The following is a 22,349-nucleotide window of genomic DNA, read 5'->3' on the forward strand; positions in this document are numbered from 1 at the left end:
GCAGCGTGTTATTGAATAACATTTAAAACCCTTCCACATCTGAGAATTAAATGACAAATGCAGCAAATGCCAGCGATCTTGTGAACATGTCAAAATGGCGTCTATGAAAAGGCAAGAATGAAAAATATTGTCAAGTATTTCAATTAATTATATTAGCAATACAAATTTCAGAATATTATTCTTTTATTTTCAAAATATGTGTCATGGTGACTTTTAAATGCTTTTTTTAAAAGAGCCTATTTATTATTTTCAGTATTTCTAGCTATTTTTATATACAATAATAGGTCACCAACTCACTCCCGTGCCACCCATCAACATCATGGCAGCAGGTTTCTATTTGAATAATAGAAGTGAACTAGATTGATTTCATGTATCATTATAATTGTACAATAAAGTACAATGATCTGAAAGATCTCACTGACAAAGTTAAAAGGACAAGGACAAGACCATAACACTCAGCTTAAATGCTGTTAGGACATTGCCCAAGTGCACATTCTGTGACACACTGCTCTTCATACAGAGTGCAATGAGGCATATAGATACTGTTGAGTCACTGGAGTAGCCTGATTTGTCCCAGCCTCTTTATCCCTGCCCCCACACACAAGGGCTAAAACCTTGGCCAAGTGAGGTTGTCACAGCAACCAATCCCTCACACACAGCTAACCTTTTCGTTCACGGTGTTGACATTGTCTGTACAAGTCTCTTCTGAGTGTTCTTTTCCTAGTGTAACCATAGAACAGTCATTACCTGTTGGCTCAGCATCTTCTGTTGAGGTCTTATTTTGTCCCACCTGCAGCTGACTAGACTTGTAGGCCAATGCCGGTATAGTGTTCACTAGAATTAACTGCAGTGGCTTCCTGTTTTCCTTGTACTGACACTGAATGTACCGGGAGAAGGCAGACCTGTAAGTCTTGTTGAATAGTGTATAGACCAGTGGATTGACAGCTGAGGAGAGGTAACCAATCCAGACAAACACATTGAGTAGGGCTCCAATGACATCTTCATTGCAGGACTCTTTGCAGATGACGGCCATGATGTTGGTGATGAAGAATGGACACCACATTACGACAAACAGAAAGAACACGATGCCCAGCACCTTGCACGCTTTTTGCTCATTACTGATGGACTGCATCGTCCTCCTGCCCGTGTAGGAGCCTGACTCCCTGTGGATGGACCGCTGGAAGAGCTTTTCCGACGACAGAGAACTCTGAGGGAGGAAGCTGAAGGAGGCTAATTTGGCCCGAGTGCTGAGGTCACTCACACACAAGGTGGCTTCTTTCTGAAGTGACTTGATAGTGAGGAAGTAGGTGATTACCATGATGGTTAAGGGGATGAAAAATGACACAAAAGAACCTATGAGGACAAAGTTGTCATCGGCGAGCAGGCAGCTCCCCTCCTTAAAGACCTTCGAGTCATCCTGCAATCCAAAGACTGGGATCGGCATGGATATACCTGGAAGGGAAGCAGAGGGAGACACGTGATCAAGGAATTGAGTCTATGAAGGTGAGAGCATTACCACATAATGCTGGCTGGTCAAGGAAATTATAGCAACTGACTTTAAAGTTTAGTATATTACTGCAAGGAGAGTTGGGATGATTCTCACTCTAGATTTTTTATTACATTTTGCTTATTAAATGGAGAAAACATACACAGAGGCAAAATGAAGTGAATAAAAATGACTACTAACACATCATCCAGAGATAATCAGACAAACTTCCATGGACAATTTAATGTTGTTTGTTTTAAGCACATATTACACACATTATGCACGCATGCACTCATGTACTGGGAGACAGAACAAATTTCTCCTTTATCTACAATTTTGTTAACTTTCCATTTCACATTGTATTATCAGCTTGTTTTACTTTGTAGTTACAAGCCTAATATAGTTTCTTTTTAGCAAATTCAAAATATAAAAATGTAACAATTAAGAGACAAAAATAGCATTTATTCTCATCACCAAGAGAGTAGGTTATATTTCTTTTATTTGCACAGTACTTTGCATTAGATCTCCCTTTCCCATTTAATATTCATTCTAAAACTGAATTGCTTTTGCTTGCTGAGACAGGGTCTTACACTAGCCCAGGCTAGCTTCAAACTCATATAGGTCCTCTTGCTTTGGACTCTTGAGTGAATGAGCCAATAGGAACAGTTTTAAAGTTAAACCGATTTTAAAACTGCTTTTGAAAAACTCTTTCTGACATTAATTTCAGGTAATCCAAATTAATTTGGGTTAACTTTAAAAAGCTTTTATCTTGCAAAATTTTTAACATCTGCAAAGTTCAAAAAGAACAAAGGCAAATGTTGTCCTGGGGAAGCCTCATAGCTTTTATAATTGTGAGCTCAAAACGAATGTTATGTCATCCAGGTCCTCACTTGAGATGTTCCTCCTTGTTTTGAAGTAAGCCTTAGTTATCACGTGATTAAACATGCATACATCTTATTATGTAGATCTAAAAGTGACACACTTTCAGAGAAATCTATGATCACATACTGGATAAAGAAAAATTTAGTGTTTCCTTCACATCATGAAACATAGAATTTATGTTCAGACTTCCCATTGTTCCATAAAAGTCATACATTTTCATAGCAGAATACCTGATAGGATAAATTACCAAAACACAAGGCAGTTGCAGACTTTTGTTGTCAAATGTAAGACCTAGCAACATGGGAATATGAGCTTACAGCCCGTATGTTGCTCCATGCTCAGATTTGGGGCATCTGTGACGGTCCTTCAGGTACACGCTCAGGCAGAGCAGCTGTGAGGAAATACCACAGTTGGCTCTGATCATGCTAATTTCCCCTTATGGTGATTGGACCCTACTAAGTGAAGTTAACTTGACCTTGATGGGAAGTTTTGTTCCTGTTTGGAGCTCAGGTGATTTGAAGGAGGCTGGTTAAGCCAAAGCAATCATGGTTCACTTCTTACTATGTTATTTTCTCTGCCACAAAGGCAGAGTCAGGAGGATGGGAAAGGAGAAGAAACAACTGCACAACTCAGTTTAAGTTTGCTTCTTTCACCGAAGGATAGACAGAGACGCTGTTTCCTTCCTACACTTTCCTGTATTTTCAGTTTCCCACCATCTGGGCCCACATGGGAACCTAAGGCTGGCATCTTCCTCAGGCACTTCTCCACCTTATGTTTTGAGGCAGGGTCTCTCACTGAAGCCAGAGCTTGCCATTTCCTCCAGACTGGATAGCCAGTGAACCCCCTGATCTGTCTCTATCATGATAGTCTGGATGTCCAGTGAGCATTTTGCTTCTCCATCCCATCTCTCCCTCTTGTTGCCATGCCCAGATTTTTGCTTGAGTACTTAGGATCAAAACTTGGGCCCTTAGGCTTGCCTGGCAAGGCACTTTGCCTCCTGAACTAGTTTTCTAGCCCAGTAAGATTCTTTCTGAGTGCCATTTGCCCATAAATCCACAGGCTCTAATGATGGATGATATTTGTCTTGTCACTTGTCTATGCAAGGTCATCCCCCAGTGTTTTTTTTTTTTTTTTTTTTTTTTTTTGGTTGTTGTTTTGTTTTTGGAAGATGAACATAAATGGCATCAGGGATACTTTGCCACCCATGTGTCCCTGTCATACTGTTGAGGACATCCTCTGAGCCAAGAGTTGTGGCTGTAGGGGAACCCTACTCTGAGACCTTCTGATCCCTCACTAAATTTCAGAAAACTAACCATAAACGATAGCCTATGATTTTTAAGAGAGCTTTCTTTGTCTGCCAATATTTAAACTCATATATGTGAGAGATGCTTCTTGTACTCATCCATTCTCATTATACAGACTCCCTGCTTACTGATAGAATGGATACACTGGACATCCGTTTCCGATGGACTTAGATTTGAGTCTTGGCTATGGCTCTGGGCTCCTGGGGTGATGCTCAGTTCTTCTATAATATGAGGCTGGTGCCAACATGCCTTCGTGAATGGAATGAGAATAAAATGGATCAACTATGCAGAGCACCAGGATGGTGCATGGCCAAAAGGAGATGGGATAACAAATGAAAAGCAGGTGGCAACAATTTTCCTGGTGTAATTACTCAGAAAAAAGATATCAACATTATTTTGTTTTGATCTATTTTGTTTAATTTTTCTATGCTAGCCTTTATATAACAGAGATTATAAACCAAAATAGTGTTTTGGCTGCTTACTATTGACCACGTAAGAATGATGTAATTATTAGCTTTTGCCAGGGTCATGTGAGGTCTCAATCAATTTTAATTTGGTACAGCTAAGCACTGCTGATTACTTTTCTAATGTGATGGATTATAGCCATTACTATTAGTCACTATGCATAGAAACAGAATATCAACTGTCCAAAAAGGTACATTATTTTGTTGTTAAACTCTTGGGTGTTCATTTTCTTGATTAATACAAGGAAGGTTCCACCTTCAAAGCCTTTTGCCCTATTACTTATTACCTGGTAATTTGTAATGAGCGGCCATTTTCAGTGAACCAGAATGCAGGGCAGCCTAAAGCACCCAACCCCTCAATCATTTGGAATTTGTTACTGTGTCTTGGACTGATAAGACACACAGACTAGCCATCCTCTGTGGGATGTTCTTATTTCTGCAGCTCTAGAAGGAAGGGGTGATGGGACCACTCACATGAACACGAAGATTCTCTCTTTAAAATGTCTGAGAAAAAGCACCGACTCAGGAAGGTGTGGTAGGAGGTCATAGGCAGGGTTGTTTTTGTGCTTGGAAAGGACACCTTGATTTGGATGTGGGACAATCAAGCTCACTGGTCTTTAAATGGCCCATTTCTCTTCGTTAGTAACAAAGCCATCCTGATTATTGCTGCACACCATTTGTTTGTAGTGTTTCTTCCTCAAATACCGTGGTCAGCAAATGTTTGTAAAATGCTAGTCAGAAAGTTAAAGCAGTACTCTGGAAAGAAGGGAAGAATTTTTTTTTTTTGTCAAAGAACTGAGGCATGAAGATGGGCTTTGTGTGTAAAATAAGGAGTGTTGAAGCATGCTCCTACCAAGAGAAATGAAGAATGCTGGCTGATAGCCAAGATTATGGTCACAGTCATCTCAAGTGCATTAATTTTCTGGCTGCTTTGTTTGATAATAGTGGCTTTTGGAGACCTGACATCTCTTCTCACTTAAAATTTCTGCATATCAAGCATTTTGCTTTATGAACAGTCGGTAGCTTGAACTACGTGACTCTGCATTTTGTTTAATAAGTTTTTTTTCCCCCTGAGAAATTGAAAACAGAAATCAAAATTCACTAAAGGTATTGGATCTTCTGTGCACATTTTTTATTTCTCTGCATTAACATTCAGATAGTGAAGTGAATGGGAAGGACAGTAAGAACACAAAGACTCGGGAGGGTGGTTCTCTTTGAGCTTGGCGCTCTGCTTGCTTTGCAAATAAAGGTTGCATCTCTAGCTAGCATCTTTAGTCTCACCATGGACTAAAGGATCTTAACTCTGAACTACTGTCTGTGACAGATGAGCTTTTCCTTTTAATCATACATGTTCATGTTTTAGGATCTTGCAACTAACTACTTGGGGTTCTTTTGTGGCAACTACTTTTCTTTAGATGTAAGAAGTTTGAAGTACTAGGTAGCAAAGGTCTCATGGGATGCTGAGGGTTGGGGAGGATTTCGGTATATAGAGAGCAGAGATGATAGAAACAGATATTTCAGGGGCCTGACGAAACTTTTGAGTCATGGGTTTAAGTTTAAGTTTCCCTCAGATTGTCACCTTTTCTTTGCATTTGGAACTTGACTTTTTTTTTTTTTAATTATAAAGAGGATTTACTAGCAGTTTGACAGAAAGCACCATAAACCAATGTTACAGGATAATCTTCAGGCTGCAGGAAAAAGGAAATTGATGCTCTATGGGGGACTGGAAATGGCACTCATCAGCCTGCCAGCTCCAATACACGTCAACATTTCAAGATACTTTACAAACATGTATTTCCTCCACCTTGACTTTTTTTTAACAGACTGAATAAACCTTAAGTGTTGATAAGAATTTCAACATATGGAGTGAAAATTAATCCTAGCCTGCTTATGCAACTTACTTAGAATTGCATAGAAATTTAGGGACAAACTCAAGACTTCTACCAGTCTTTTAATTCTTATGTGATATTTAAAAAACCGATTTTATAGTAGTTATAAAATCTATGACTATATCAGAGCTTATTAATGTTGGTTTAGGAAAGTCCCCAATAATCCTAAAAAACCTTTAACTGGCACAGATACAAATTTATGTATAGTCTATGAGGAAGATAGAACTTTCTTTAGATTGTCTGAAAACTTATAGTAGCCAACGTCATTAATTATTATTAAATTTCACAGATGCTGCAAGTACAGCACACACACACACACACACACACACACACACACACACACACACACACCTTTCTTCATTGATTCTCTGAACTTTGAATCTTCATTCTTAATCTCAAAATAAGTTTCTTCTGGTGAGATATTACATTTTTTAGGGTAGAAGGTAGAACAACAATTTAAAGTCCTCTCTAGGTCTCGGCCACATATATCAGTTGTCCCCAGCTTTGGTTGTACATTAGAATCACCCAGGAAGCTTTTAAAAATTATGGTGCCTGGGCCTCAGTCCAGACTGATTTACAGAGTTTGAGAACTATGAACGCCCAGGCTCTGCCTTGACCTTGAAGCGAAAGCCATGCCAGTGACCTCTGAGAGCTAAGTGGCGTGTGATGCAGAGGCTGGCTACCTAGTTGCCCCATCTTAGATTCTTGGGTCCTGGTTCTGCTGACCCTCTCTGTTTTGTAGCAAAGGGACCGTGCTTCGTAACTCTGTGATGATCTCCCACAGAAGGTAGGTAGAATTCAGACTTGGAGATGCAGATTGCTGGCTGCATCTCCAACTCCTGGAAGCCTATCCCACATGTTTCTTCTTCCAGGGAAGTGTTATTTACATTTACCATTTTTGTCTCTTGAAAAATATAAGTATCTGAATCATATCAAATAATTGAAATAATTAAAGTTTATTACTAAAAATTCTTTTATTAATATTGTGGGCGGGCACATCATATGTGTGGTGATCAGAGGATAATGTTGTCAAGTTGGCTCTCCCCTCACACTCCCAGTTCTGAGGACTGGATTTAGGTGTCAGTCTTAGGCAGCAAGCACCTGCTGAGCCATCTCACTGTCCCTGAAACAAATTATTATAACCTTGCTTTGCTGCTGCCGAAACCACAAATAAGAAAGTAATGCTATGTAAATTAACCTGATTTAATTATCCTATATCATATACCACGAAACTCATGTTACACCTCATGTATGTATACAGTTATGATTGTTTAACAAAACATTAATAATAAAACTCAAATATACTGTTTCTTTTTAAATAAGTATATGGTAGTGAATGTTACCCACCATTATCAAGTATTCTTTTCTTTTTTTAACTTTGCATTGTTCTTTTTTTGCTTTTTGCTTTCTTTTATTTTACATATCAATCCCAGTTCTCTCTCCCTCCCTCCCTCTTTCCCTCTCTCCCACCCTCCCATGTCCCCCACCTTTCCCTCCCATTCTCCCACTCCACATGTAGGGTGATGTCTTCCAGGAGGGGTCATCTAAATCTGTCAAGTCATTTGGAGTAGGGACTAGGCCTTCTCTCCTATCTCTAGGTTAAGGCAGTATCCCTCCATGGGGGATGTGCTCCCAAAGTCCTTTTGTGCACCAGGGATACATCCTGGTTCCACTGTCTGAGGTCCTTTAGACTGCTCAGTCCTTCTAGCTGAGACCCATGTTCAGGGGGTCTGAGTTAGTTCCCAAGTGTTCTTTTCTTAGTTGAATATTTAGCCACATGCTCATAAGTAATGATTTATTTAGGCAAAGGTCATGCCTGGTCCATATTATTAAATCTCAACCTTTATTATAACTTCCCGGAATTTCTGCTGGGGACAGGTTTTTAAAATAAGTTTTGCATGAGATATACCTCATTTAGGCAGCTCCATTCTTCAAGGTATGTGTAGAAAGATTACAGGTTCATCTCCTGTAATCAGACTGGTTAATGACTACCCTAGCTGTCATCAGAGAACCTTCATCGAGTAACTGATTGAAGCAGATGCAGAGATCCACAGCCAAGCCCTGAGCTCTGGGAGTCCAAGGAATTGTATGAGCCAGGAGAGTCATGGCCATGATGGGAGGACCCACAGAGGCAGCTGACCTAACCTCGTAAGAGCTCATGGACTCTGGACTAAATAGGGAGCCTGCATGGGACCAACATAGGCCCTCTGCATGTGTGTGAAAGTTGGTCTGTTTGCAAGACTCCTAGCAGTGAGATCAGGACCTGTCCCTGGTGCTTAGCTGTTTTTTTTTGGGGGGGGGGAACCTGTTCCCCATGCTGGATTACCTCACCCAGCCTTGATAAAGGTGGAGGGGCTTGGTCCTGCCTCAACTTGATGTGCCATGGTTTGCACACTCTCATAGGAGGCTTGTGCCTTTCTGAATGGAGATGGAGGAGGAGTAAATGGGAAAGAGGAGAAGGGAGGGGACAGAAGGCGAGGAGGGAGGGGAAACTGTAGTCAATATGTAAAACAAATGAAAAAAATGTTAATAAAATAAATAAATCTTAAAAAAGAGAAAGAGTCCTGGGTGTCTGGAAAGCTAGGGTATGGCAGCTATGTGTTCATACAACCCAGGTCTACTAGAAGTCAAATCTGCCTGTAGGTTAACACACTGGACTGACTGTACTACAGTTAACCCACAATCTTCCTAATGCTCAAGCAATTACCAATCATTCAGCTTATCTTAGAAGGTCTTAGCAGTTTGGTCTTTGTGCAATTCACAATTCTTAGATTTTCACCTAATCCTGTAGGCTTCCCTCTCCTGCTCTTCTTAATCATGTCTGGAGCTATTCAGGACAGCATTGCACTTGGTTTGCCTTTAGGTTAGCTGCACAGTGATTTGAGATGTCCCTAAGACCTGCCTCCTCTCAAATGCATCTCCCTACAATGACTTGGTTGATATAATGCAGTGCCCTGTTCCTGGTAAGACACTTTTCTTTCTGTGTACCTAGAGTATATTGGAGGATTGGCTTTAACCCAAATTCAATTGGTATTGGATAGAGGTGGGTCCATGTGGACCTTGGCTATCTATCATGAAAGAGAAGCCACAGGCATGCTAGTCTGACATGACAAATATATCCTCATATGTTCTTAAAAGTCTATCATCAAGGGGCACTGCAAATAGTAACCAGAGTAAAGAGACTCACATCTCATTTCTCCTCTGGACCAATTCTGATGCTATCTACTTCTTTAAATGCTTCACAAATGACATTTTGTGGTTCCAGGATTTCTGCTAAGCATGGGCTTGGGTAAGGCAGTGGGTTGGGCATCTGGGGGTGGGGAGCCTCTCTCATGGCTACATCTACATAGAAAGCAGACATTTTTATTTTGTACCTCATATGGTATTGGGCTGCAGATGGGGATTGTATTCCAAACTGCCTCCTATTCCTTTCAAGACTTTTCCCAGGGCATATCCCTAGTGAAAACTTTTCAAAATCATTTCTTCCCCTCCTATACATCTCTCCCAACTCTGTATTCATCGCTGACTCCCTGATCATTTACACGGTGCTTCCCACACCTTAGCATTCTTTTCTAAAGAGGGTTCACTTCACTTATGGGATAGTGATCTCATTAGCTGCAGAGATGCTTTTTCTTAAAAACTTATCACAAGTTCAGATCTCAGGTAAATGCTGGTGCGGTTCGAGATCAAGCATGAGAAGGCAGAAGGGATGCGTTGGGAATCTAACACATTTTATAGACACGTCTTGGAATACTGAATGATTTCATTGGGTTTCCACTTAATTTTTCTTGGGAAACACAGTAATAAGGTTTTAATTAGTTACAAGAGGCAGAAGAAAGCAAAATGGACACTTATGTGAGATGAAAGAGCTACCTATCCACAGGATGAGGTGGCACAGAGCACACTACTTGGACAACTAAAATCTCAGGGGGTGTGGGGATGGGTGACCATGGTGCCACATGGAAATTAAGGCACTTGGTTCAATTTCTTTCTACTCTGATTCCTGGGTTAGGAGCTGGTCTGTTATTTTCCTTAAAGCTGTTTCTCGGGTAAATTGATTGCTAAGAAACTAGAGAATTGTATAGTGGGGTAAGACAGGATTTAAAAGCCTGAAGTTTGTCTCCTGACTGTTCATCAGTAGCTGAGTGACCTTAGGCTGTGGAATTTTAACAATTCCACTTGTAAGGTAAGGGTTGTGTGTGTGAGTGTGAGTGTGTATGTGTGTGTGTGAAAGAGAGAGAGACAGACAGAAACACAGACAGACAGACAGACACACACACACACACACACACACACAGAGAGAGAGAGAGAGAGAGAGAGAGAGAGAGAGATCTGCCCTGATCTTCATGTGGGACTGTAATGAAGAAATAGTGATAAATTGGTTCAGAATTATTTCATAAACTTCTAAGATTTATTTAAATAAAAGCAATTACAGTTCACTTCATATGGGGTGTGATTCTGTAGCAATACAAAGGGTATATGAGAATCTTCAGGAGACTTGAGATCTTATAGGGAAAGTTAAATGTGCATACATGATTTATTAAGGAGGCAGTACAGGAGGAAATGAGATCAAGAGGCAAAGTAGAAGACATGGTTAAGCACAGCTGAAGGATGGCAGAGTGTGGTGCCGATGGTGAGTCCACATTTCTGGGGAGAGTCAAGTAGAAGACAGATGCTGAGCTGGCCCTGTGGCTGAATAACATCTGGGTGGGCTAATGGACCGAAGGCAGAATCCCAGGCAGGGGGGTTCCTCAGCACCCTGGCTGAGGAACAACTGGCCTTGTATGTCCCAGGAGCCGAGCACCTGGCCATGTGTATTTTGGCATAGGTGTGCCTGACCTCACTGTGGGCTAAGGCAAGACTCTAGTTTGTTGTGCAGCTGCAGCCTCATAAGCAAGCACACATATTTCCTCTGTTTTATTCTGTTTTCTTTTCTGTGCTGGAGTCAAAACCAAGGCCCTGCCTATGGTCTTAAGGACATCCCTACTGAGCTAGCTACAGACTAAGCTCCACACTGACGTCTTGCTTCTTATTATAGACACTGAGTAGGCCCTCTATCTGGGTCAGCAATCAGTTTTGGTCATTTATCCATCAATCAAATGTTTAATTGAATCTCCACCGAATGAGGTACTTAGGAATGCAAGAAGAAGAAGGGGCTTTAATATAGGCAGTTACTTTATAATCCAAGACCTTTAACGGTCATCAGTCCCAAGGAGGATTTGGCGAGAGGGAGTGGAAGGGGAAGCAAGTAGATCCAGGGTCACGCCAGCATCCTACTGCTGAAAACATGATGAATTCAGGGAAATCTGCATTTACCTTGAACTTCGTTGTTGTGGTGGAAGGGTACTATAATGTATACTTGCAGTTCTGGAACATTCAGTCTCACAACTTGTTTACACATTAAAAATCATTAAAGAGTCCAGAAAGCTTTTTGTTTTGGGGGAGTATGAAGTATCTATTGTTTCAGAAATTCAAAAGAGCACTTTAAAGGCAATCATTAATTGATTCATTTAATAATAATAAAATATTATATATTGACGTGAGCAGCATATTTCGAACTAAAAGGCCCCTGTATTTCCCCAAACAAATGTGAAGTGGCATGGTTTTGTAAGTGACACTCTCTTTACCATCAGGTTTCACAGAAGGTGGTGGGTCCACATGGCTTCTGTATTTGTAATATTACAAATCTTTGCATCTGGAAACTGCACCCTGCCCTCACAAGAGGATGAAAGGGAAGAAGGAAAATGCCTTCTTGAAAATGTCATTGACCCCTTTGGACTTCCTGCAAGTGTCCCCAGGATTCCCAAAGACTTACATAGCAAACTTAAAACCACCAGTGTAAGAGAGGAAAGCAATTAGCTTATACCAGAAAAGCCCAGTTTGGATCCCCTGTTATTTGACGCAAACCTCTTCATTTCTCTGAGTTTCCTCTGTAAAATGAGAATTGTTCAGCAATGTCCCTTGAAAGGTTTGTCATCAGGAATAGAAATGAGACTTGCTGTACCATTAGTGGCGATCATGGCAGTATCTAACAGCTGGCAAAAAGAAGAATGCTCCGTATCTCCTTTAATGCTTAGAGTTCTTCATTCTATCTGAAATCCCTGCTGTAGCCCAAATCTCCAGCCACCCTTGTTTGGTTCTAAACTTTGGAGATGTGTGCATGGCTTAACTCCCCTCACAAGCATTTCTATTAACATCAAACCACTAATCTCCCAAGATAGAGACCCTGCAGAGCAAGACTGTAACAGAAGTGCTGAACATGACCTCTGGGGAGGGAACGATGGAGTCATTCACCAACACTGAATAATGGGTGCAGATGCAAGAAATGGACATGGCTTAAGGAAACACGTGAGGACAGATCCACAGAGATCTGTGGTAAAAGAGATGTCCACTGTGGCTTTCCTCTCTGGGCCTTCTGATAGCTGGGATTTCTTAGCTAGCATTAGGGCTCATGGGAATTAGTATGAGTGACCCCCCTCTTCCTACAAAGCCCCCAATGCAAGGTCTGCATTGACTTCTTGGTTAGACAAGGTCTTTGGGTTTAAGAAATAGTAGCTGGTTCTGGCTGATGTAGCAGAAACTGAGCTCCGTAATGTGGTTCTGATCACATTGAGAAATGTGGGAGAGGGCTGGGCTCCAGGGTAAAATCTCAGAAGTGAAGCTGTACAGCAGAGGCAAGGGGCAGGCGAAGAACATTCAATGATCTTTGCCTACTTAGTGCTCATGAGACCGCAGAAGTGTCCCTTCTGCCTGTACTTGAGCCTTAGGGGCTCAGTCTCTGGCAACAGGTGCTTTAGATATATGAACCAACACCTGGTAACAAGTGCCTCAGGCACATAAACCACCACCTGGTAACATATCTCAGGCATGTGAACCAGCACCTGGTAACATACCTCAGGCATGTGAACCAGCACCTGGTAACATACCTCAGGCATGTGAACCAGCACCTGGTAACATACCTCAGGCATGTGAACCAGTACCTGGTAACATACCTCAGGCATGTGAACCTGCACCTGATAACATACCTCAGGCATGTGAACCAGCACCTGGTAACATACCTCAGGCATGTGAACCAGTACCTGGTAACATACCTCAGGCATGTGAAGCAGTACCTGGTAACATACCTCAGGCATGTGAACCAGCACCTGGTAACATACCTCAGGCATGTGAACCAGCACCTGGTAACATACCTTAGGCATGTGAACCAGCACCTGGTAACTGCTTTGTCTTGTTTGTTCATTTCACTATTTCCGAAGTCAAAGTTTGACCAGAGCATCCCTACTGGCTCCAAGGGTCCTAGGGAAATCTGGGAATTAGAGTTCTGAGAAGTTTTGTTGTTCTCAAGAACCCATTCTAAATATTGAAGTCACGGGGAACAGCCATAGCTCTGGAGTGCTGCGGCTGGTACACACTTTACTCAACATGCTGTTGTGGAATATTATTTTAACCGGGAAAAGATGTGCTACATTCGTTTATGCTGTGGAATGTTGCTTTAACTGTGTAAAGGTGTGTTGCATCTTTAGGCTGCATTTGTTCAATGATGTAAAGCTGTGTTACGTTTGCTTGTGCTGTGTTTGTTTAATTATGATAAGATGTGCTGCTGTTTCACCTTGCCTGCCTAAGGCACTTTATTGGTTTAATAAAAATCTGAACTGTCAATAGCTAGTCATAAGAGAGATAGGTGGGGCTGGTGGCATAGAGAATAAATATGAGGAGAAATCTAAGCTCGAGAGGGAAGGAGAGGAGAGCGAGGGAGAAAGGCAGGGACATGCCTGGGGCCACAAGCCAATCAGCTGGCAGACAGACACAAGAAGTAATGAAAGTAATATGTACAGAAGGAAAGAATGGTAGGAAGCCCTTAAGCAAATGTAGGCGAAGAGAAGCAGGTTAAATCAAATTGAAAGAGCTAGCCAGAAATGAGCCTGAGCTAGGCTGAGCATTCATAACTAGTAAGAAGTATCTTTGTCATGATTTGGTTGGCCTAAAAACAAACTAACAAACAAACAAAACCTGGTACAATGTGCAGCTGCTGTAATAGCCTATTTCAGAGGTGCTGATGCTAAAATTTCATTTTCCCTTATTTCCCACTCCTCTTGGGTTTTATTCTCCTTTTCAGTGACCTTTGTGGTTAGCATGAGGTCAAGTATTTAATACTTAAAAAAAATAGAACTAGCCAGATGGCACAGTTGGTAAAATGCCTACCACCCAAACTCAAGGGCTTGAGTTAAGCTCCTCAGGGCCTGCATATAAACCAGGCATAGTAGCGCACATACATAACCCAGAACTCCAGGGTGAGGCAGAGATGAGAAGATCCTTGGCATTCGTTGGCCGGCCAGCCTAGATGAATCAATGGGGCCCAGGTTCTGTGAGAGACTCTGGCAGAACTGGGGAGATGGCTTAGTGGGTAGGAAAATTTTCTAGAGACCTCAGTTCAAATCCCCAGCCCCCATCTGAAAAGCAGGGCTTGGTCATGCATGGTTGAAATGCTGGCACATTATTGAGGATGGAGACAAGAGGGTCACTGGGCTTTCTGAACACCAGCCCAGCTTTAGGCTCAGTGAGAGACCTTGTATCAGAAGAGTAAGGTGGAAAGTCACAAAGCAAGATGGCCAAGGTCTTCCTCTGACTTCTCCATATTCCCATGGCATGCATACCTGTACAGGTGCGCGCGCGCACACACACACACACACACACACACACGCACACACACACACACACACACACACACATCATTCAGTCTGGAAATACAAACTACTTACTGACAGCTGTGAATTCAGATGCTTATGTAGTCAGTGTTTTTAACTCAGTAACATATCAGAGCTATGATGTGGGGTGGGAGATGGTTAGGAGACTGGTGTTAGGTGAATGATAATATTTGTGTTCAATTAAAAGGAAAACTGAGACACACTGTACAAGCAAAACAAAATGTGCCTGTGGGTGAGATACACTTTTCCATTTTGTTATTAGCTTGGCAAGCTTAGAGCTTTAGAGAATTTCTCTTGAGATCTTTTTAGTTCACATCCCTCGTGAGCTTTTCACCTTGGCCTTACTTTTTGGGTCTCTGTCCCTGTACTGATAAACTGACACCATTTCTACCAGAGGGCTCAAAGTAACCTTTTCCTTGGTTCTGAAATCCTGAGATCTGCTGGACTTGTTCTTGGCTTCATTTCAGCTTCATGCCCTTGGGCTCAGGAAACACCACTTTCCATAGATAGGTAAGGTCTCAATTTGACAGTGCCGTGAGGCACTATTTGGGGGCATGAAAACATCCCTAACTAGCAACTTCATTTTCTAACCCTAGCTACACTTCAATTCCCCACTGTCTTAGTTGTACTTAAGCTCTTAGAATTCTTGAGGCTTCACTATGGTTTCACCTTTCAACATCTGTCTAGTTGGCTCAGAACCTCACATTTTAATCTAGCTCAGGGATATGAGGATGTAGAACTCAGAGCTTTGCTTTCTCTCAAGTTGTATTTGCTAGGAGTTGAGCAACACAGGGAGGCTCAGGATGAAGAACTCAGAGCTCTGCTTTTCCTCATGAAAGCTGCTAGTCAGTGAAGAGTTGGCCACTTTTGTCTTCTGCAAAGTTCCTCATACCCCGATGTGTTAATTCAGGGATACAGAAGGAGAACTATTTATTCCTATATCTGAGAAACTTCTGGTTTCCGATTCCCTACTTGTATATGCTCCTTCTTCTCCAGTCTAAGTATGCCTTTGGGTCTGCAGAAAGAGGCACTGGCTTCAAGTTAAAAAGCACTGTCGATGGGATTTATCTGGTTGTTAACAGGAAGAGTGGAGTTTAATGGCCATCAGATAAAGCAGATGTCATTTATATTCAACATTCCATGCAAACACACACTCAAAGGCAGGGAGAATGACCTGCCAGGGGTTAGGCTCTGTGTAGGTCATCACAGATCTTCTACTCCATAAGGAACCAATGAGGAAGCAGGCATTCATCTCACTTTATGAAGAAAATAGATGCCAATATGGTTCATGGTTTGCTGCCAGCCTTGAAACTAACAAATGAGTGAGCTAGGACAGGAAGCTAGATCTGATCTACTTTTTCCCCATAACTCAAGTGTTTTAGGACCTCGGCCTGGTGGTCGGATGTTAGTCATGTCTGGTTTAACTAGGCTGTTGCATTTATAGGCCAGGTGGAAGGGGTTTTCATAGATCCCTTGACAGTGTGAGGTTTATTAGCATTTTCATGACTTTCATATTAAAGCCGGTGCTTCTGGGCTCTGAGGATTAAATGCATTCACTCATGGGAGCATTGAGATGCATATGGAAATTATTCAATATCTCAGAATACTTAAACATGGGCAAAGGAACAGAAAGAAGACCTGGAAATAGAAACAAACAAAACCTCTACCCCAAAGGCAGGACTTTGTTGCACTCGGTAAGATACAATTATGAGCAGCCTGCTTGGCCTCTCAATTTGGCATCTCTCTAATGGACACTCCTACCTTTGCATAGCACTTCTATGGGCTGCATTCCATTGCCTATTCCCCTTAGCCCAGGAAATGACATTGCTGTGTGTAAACACTTGGCTCAAGGTCTTAGGAGAGCCATTTTCATTATGCTCCCTCTGAGCGTCCTAATGATGCTAGGAACCTGTACACTCTCCACCCTGTAGTGCACTTAATGATCACATCTATCTTTCTATTCCCATTGCTATACCTATACTGCAAGCTTTTTGGACTCATGTTTGATCTTCCCCACTGTTCATACTGCTTCAAGTCTTGCTTATGTATCCTTGCGCCTCCATGGCATGCTCTGATCTTCCTCCCTTCCTCACTTAAGCCACTCACTGCCTTTAGCAGGATACTAGAGCTTCACTGTTGGTGCCTCTATTCTTCATCCCCTAAATTGCTTACGTCTTCATGGTTGTGGAACTTGCTGATTCCACTGCTGGGACACTTTCTCCACTAATACTCACAGAGCCACGTTCTTATGATTCCATATCTTCATAAATACCCTGTCATCAGAGCTCCCCTCCTGACCACTTAGTCTGAATTGACCTAAATCACCTTTGAGCTTGGTTTCTGGTTGGCATCCCCTTTAGCATCCATCATATTCAGAAGTCATTTTATTTGTTTATTTGCTTGGAGGGTGTCTACTCCATGAATGTGAGCTCCATAGAGGCAGAGGCTCTTCCTGAGTTCATGTTTAGCACACAGGGATTAAATGACGTTTCTGGAGTAAGTGACCAAGAAAATGCAGCAAAGCAATTAAGGCAAAATTGTAGACCTTCTCATTATCTTAGGGATAGAGCTAAGAGATTGCCCAAATATAGGTCATTTGAGGGTTAACAATCTTGGCTTTGTAGATTCAGGTAAAGGTATTAATTTGAGACCCCTCTGTTGGTGGTGTTCCTAATGTCCCAGTTGACGAAACTCCCTTTACACTTCTGACCTAACGCTGCACCGGGAGAACTGTGTGGTAGGGGTGGTTGTAACCATCACAAGTACACATGGGAGCAGAGTGGGGATTACCTAGGAACTAGCAGGAGAGAATGAAGGACAGGGTGATGGGGATGAGTATGAGTGAAATACAAAGATATACACATATATACATACAAAAATGTCATAACAAAACATTTTATAAAACTAAAAATTAGTAAAAACAATTCAGACTAGCAGCAGATATTTATCCAAAGCTTACTAAGTTCCAGGCTTATCCTAAATGCTCTATGCAAATTAGCTCCCTCATCCCTCATAGCAACCCTGTGCAACAGCGTCATCTCTAGTTGCTGATGAGAAAACAGAGACAGGTTAATCAACTTGCCCAAGGTCACACTGTAAGTGATGGAAGTAGACTTTTGATTCATACTCAGTGTGTCTCTGTAGTCTTTGTTTTCTATGTTCTGTGGCCTCAGCATGATAGTTTAGACATTACATGTACAAGTTCAGGGGTCAAATTCCCTCACTTTGAAGAGTTAGGGATCAGGCCTGGCTCTTGGGTCCTGAATCCCCATGTTGTGGGGGCCTAGAAGTCATGCTGAGTCTTGTGCAATATTTTTATGAGCGCATATATTTTTATGTGTGTTTGACCCCTGGGAGTGATCATTTCAAATTCAGAGCCATTAAGACGAGGTTGAGGTGAAAGCAGGCCATGGCTTCCCAGAGGAGACATAGAAGTGAAGGCAATGTGGGGTAGCTTCTGGAACTTAGTTTGAAGGAATAATTATCATTTACTATAATCCCTTAATGCCCATCTTCCAGGTCAACATTTTAAAATTACCATTTCTTCCATCTTACAGTGTTTAATTTCTGTCATTGAATATCTGAGAACTGATGCCCAAGACCTCTACTGATGTTGACTTTTTCCACTTCCAACTTAACCTATGGAGGATAGAGAGCAGACACCCTTAAAGAGGAGTGCAAACATTTACATGTTTCCAAGTTTATGTGTCCAAATTTAGAAGAGGATTATTCTGCAAGCTCTGTAACACATAGTGCATTTTGAATAATCACTGGGCCTAAATGAACAGTGGCCTTTTTGATGGTGTCACATATGTGTGTGTGTTGTATATATACATGCTCGTCATGCCTGTTGGAAAGTCAGGCTCTGAGCTTCAACTTTTTATGGTCAGTACTCTCCTGAGAATAGAGAAGGACTTTGTAATTAGAAAACACTATACGAATGATGATAAGCTTCTGGGGGAATATGGCACACCAACATCATGGAAGAAGTTAATCTGCTGGGTTGTGCTCACATGTTAACACAGAAGATTGGTCTGTCAGGCAAGAAGGGCTCTGCAACATGGTTAAGTTGTAGAAAGTTGCTATAGCTTTCCACTTCACAGGGGCAAGTTTAGAGTAACCAGACCATCCTCCATCCTTCTAGCGATATTGTGGGTATTTATTGTGTGTGTGTAGATCCAGCTGTTGCCAACTCCTCTGTGATGTGTAAGGTAACTTTTAGATTTTGTCAGAGTAATAGCAAGTTTTCTTTGTTTTGTTTTTTTCAGCCTGCTGAACATGTGCACCTGATGTATTCTGTGGTAGGCAGAATAATGGTGTTCCAAAGATGCCCTCATCCGATTCCTGGAACCTGTGACTATGTTATGTTCCATAGTAAAGAGGAATTAGAGTGATTAAAGTGGAAGGTAGGAACAAAGCATCTTGATCAGTTGATATTAAAAAACAGACTACGTGCTGTGGATCACCCTGGTGGGCCCAATGCAATAACAGGGGTCTTTGGAAGTGGAAGAGGGAGGCAGGGGTTTGTGTCTCTCCTGGATGTTTGAAGGAGGGGGAGCAACTCTGGCATTACTGCCAGCTTACAAGGCAGCATTTGCCCATATCCTGCCCGAATATCTCCATTGACATTTGCATAGGCTTGTGGCTCTTGCTCAAAATCCCCTAACCCCTGTGCTTAGAAACAGAAGAGAGAGAGAGAGAGCTCAGGGGCTGGTGAGTGGCTCTTGTCTCTCTTTGTGCTATCTTGGGACCACTTAAAAATCCCATACATCTATGTGAATCCATGTGGTCTGACTTTGTGTCCCAGGTAAGGCTGAGGGTGTGGACATTGGAGCGCTCCACAGAGCCCCTGAGCGATTCTGATGTGGCATGAATTGAGCTTTTCCTTCTTCATAGGCTAGAGAAGGTTCTAGGCCACGGCTGCTCTCTCTGCCTTGGGCAAAAGGTTGCAGCCCCTGGCCAGACAGTACTGTCTATATTGTGCCTTTCTCTGCTTTCCTCCACTCTGGGCTGCATATGGTTCCTGTAGTTGGATTACTGAGATCTGGTTTGTAGACATTTGTTAGTTTTTCTGTTGGCTCTGAGTCTCTCGTCTTGCTCTGATAAGGACTGACAGTCTTTAGTCCCATCTAGTGTACCTTCAGAGCAGTACAAGGAGGCCCTCTTTGCTTTATTTATTTATTTTTATGTGTGTAGGTGTTGGCTAGCTGTATGTCTGCACGCCATTTGTATGTCTGATGCTTGTGGAAGCCAAAAGGCATTGTATCCCCTGGAAGTGGAGTTACAGACAGTTCTGAATCACCAGGTGGGGTTCGGGAATTGAATCCAGGTCCTCTGGAAGAGCAGCAGTGCTCTTAGCTTCTGAGACCTCTCCCCAGGCTTCCCTCTTTTCTTATAATCCAAAAAAGAAGGTGAAACTAACATGACCCAGCCAGCTGTGGCCATTAGCACCCCTTAATCCTAATGTGGGCCTAGAAGTTCCTCTGTTCCTTGAGCCACACCTGCCTCCTGCTCTTCTCTACTAGGCTGCTGTAGTACACTTGGTCAGAATTGGCTTTATCAGAACTTTCTTCCATGATGTGACACAAGAGGCATACCACTGAGTGCACCCAGGCAATTCATTTGTGGGCTGGACCAGTTTGGGACCTATAGTTATAGGAAGGCTTTCTTAAAGGGATTTGGGGTGATACCCAAGAAGATATATCACTTCGGGACTGATGCTACCAGACTTTAGTTCTTTCTAGATTAAAAGTTGTCCCAGGCTTTTATGGTCTACAGGACTAATGCATGAGTTAGGATAGACTCTTGTGCCTGGGGAAAGAGTATGTCAGCTTGACATACCTGGGAAGAAGGATCCTCAGTTGAGCAATTGACTCTAATAGATTGGCCTGAAGGCATCATTTTCTTGATTAATTGGTTTGGAAGGGCCCCACTCACTGTAGGCAGTGCCATCTATGGGTAGGTGGTCCTGGATGGCGTAAAAAAGCAAGCGGAGCAAGCTGGTAGTAGCACGCCTGTGTGGTGTGTTTCAGCTCCTACCTTGCCTTCCTTCCATGATGGACTATAACCTGTAAAACAAATAAACCCTTTCCTACAAGTTGCTTTTGGCCATGGTGCTTTACAGTGATTGTAGGGTCAGAAGAAAATAAGAACAGTAGTAATAGAATTAACTTTTTTAAAACTCACATTCAAGGTAGCAACATTTGTGGCCAGAGCATCAATCTCCAAAGTCCATTGAGGGCTGGGGCTGGTTGGCTTTCTACAATGTGCTCCAAGTCCTAAAAGTCCTATTCTGTATCAGTGAGTATGATCTTGCTTGGAAGCACACTGTCTGCAGATGACCAAGGTAGGGTCAGATTCTGCTTTGTGAAAGTGAAGACAGAGATTAAGTGACAATCTAAAAGCCAAGGGCACTGAGGATCACCATCATCCTGGCAGAATCTAAGACAAGGGCATAGAGAGGACCACAGAGGGAAGCAGACTGGATGCCATCCTGACCCTAGTCTCATGGTCTGCAGAGGGAGTCAAGCACCATGCTGCAGCATCCCTAAGGTCAGTGTTACCCTTCTCTGCCTTTCAGAAGAGATGCTGTAGATTGGCCAAACTCAGGGACACATACTCAATTCATAGGCTAAAATACAAAAAGACTGACAACTACCTACAGAAATGGATGTCACAGGACTTAAACTAGTATGTCTTTTAGCAAGGAGAGCTTTAGATAAATCACTTTGAGCCAGGGATAGGTGTGTCACAGTTTGTAGCTCCTTGGAGAGTGGTAAAATGGGGAAGGTATTCCTAAATGGATACACATTTTCCTTGGTTTTCCTTATGCTTTTTGGATGCTCTTCATTCTAGGTATCCAGAAAACATATAAACAGAGGCAGAATCCCCAACACCAGCCCCCACCAATGAAGGTGGCAGGCAGGCAGGTAGGAATCTATGAGAACTTTAAGACCTGGAAAAAAGGTATTGTCCAAAATACATAAAAATTGCAATCTCAGAATTAATACATTTTAACCTCTATTAAAATGTTCCTACCCATTGGACATATCAGTTCTAATAGTCAAATAGCTAAGTTATTTAGCATGACACATTAATGCATACAATTGGATGTAAGTGGGCTCTCCAAAAGTAAGAGGGAACAAAGGTCTTAAATGGCCATGGACACTGGAACAAATGTTTTCTTTTGCTCCTACCTGCTCATACACCAGACCTTCTTAAAAGAGGGCCTGCTTCCTAGCATTCAATAGAGTGGGATGATGCCTTGATGAGAGTTGAGGACAAAGGGGTAGATGAAAGCAGTCCCCTCTGGGGCTGTGTCTCTGCTCATACACGTCACCTTAGAAAACTGAGCAATTTAGCAGTTGGCTGAGAACAAGACTCAGTCATTCTTGGGTCCCTGCCCATTTCATCCCTTGTGAGAGTACCCAACTGAATTTTTTTTTCTCTATAGAAACTCATTGAAATAAAAGCAAAGCATCAGCCCCTCATAGATTTACAATCAAACTAATATACCATTTAGAAAAAAATGAAGCCAAAGCATAGGCACAGAGTTCTACCTTTCCAATGAAACTTCAATAAATCTAATTACTTGCATACTTTCCCAACAAAGGCAGATA

The 22,349-nt window shown here is 42.1% G+C and overlaps 1 protein-coding gene across 1 annotated transcript in view; it reads right to left on the reverse strand.

Moving 5' to 3' along the window:
- Positions 1–410: 410 nt before the first annotated feature.
- The window catches only part of Htr2a (5-hydroxytryptamine receptor 2A), a 62,985-nt gene continuing 41,046 nt past the window's right edge, over positions 411–22,349 (reverse strand). The window contains exon 3 of the mRNA XM_051195383.1: positions 411–1,452. Coding sequence (XP_051051340.1) covers positions 650–1,452 — 803 coding nt within the window. The 3' untranslated portion in view covers positions 411–649. The remainder of the gene's footprint in view (positions 1,453–22,349) is intronic.

The sequence above is a fragment of the Phodopus roborovskii genome, unplaced genomic scaffold (genome assembly GCF_943737965.1).
Source record: "Phodopus roborovskii unplaced genomic scaffold, PHOROB, whole genome shotgun sequence".
In the NCBI taxonomy this organism is placed as follows: domain Eukaryota; kingdom Metazoa; phylum Chordata; class Mammalia; order Rodentia; family Cricetidae; genus Phodopus; species Phodopus roborovskii.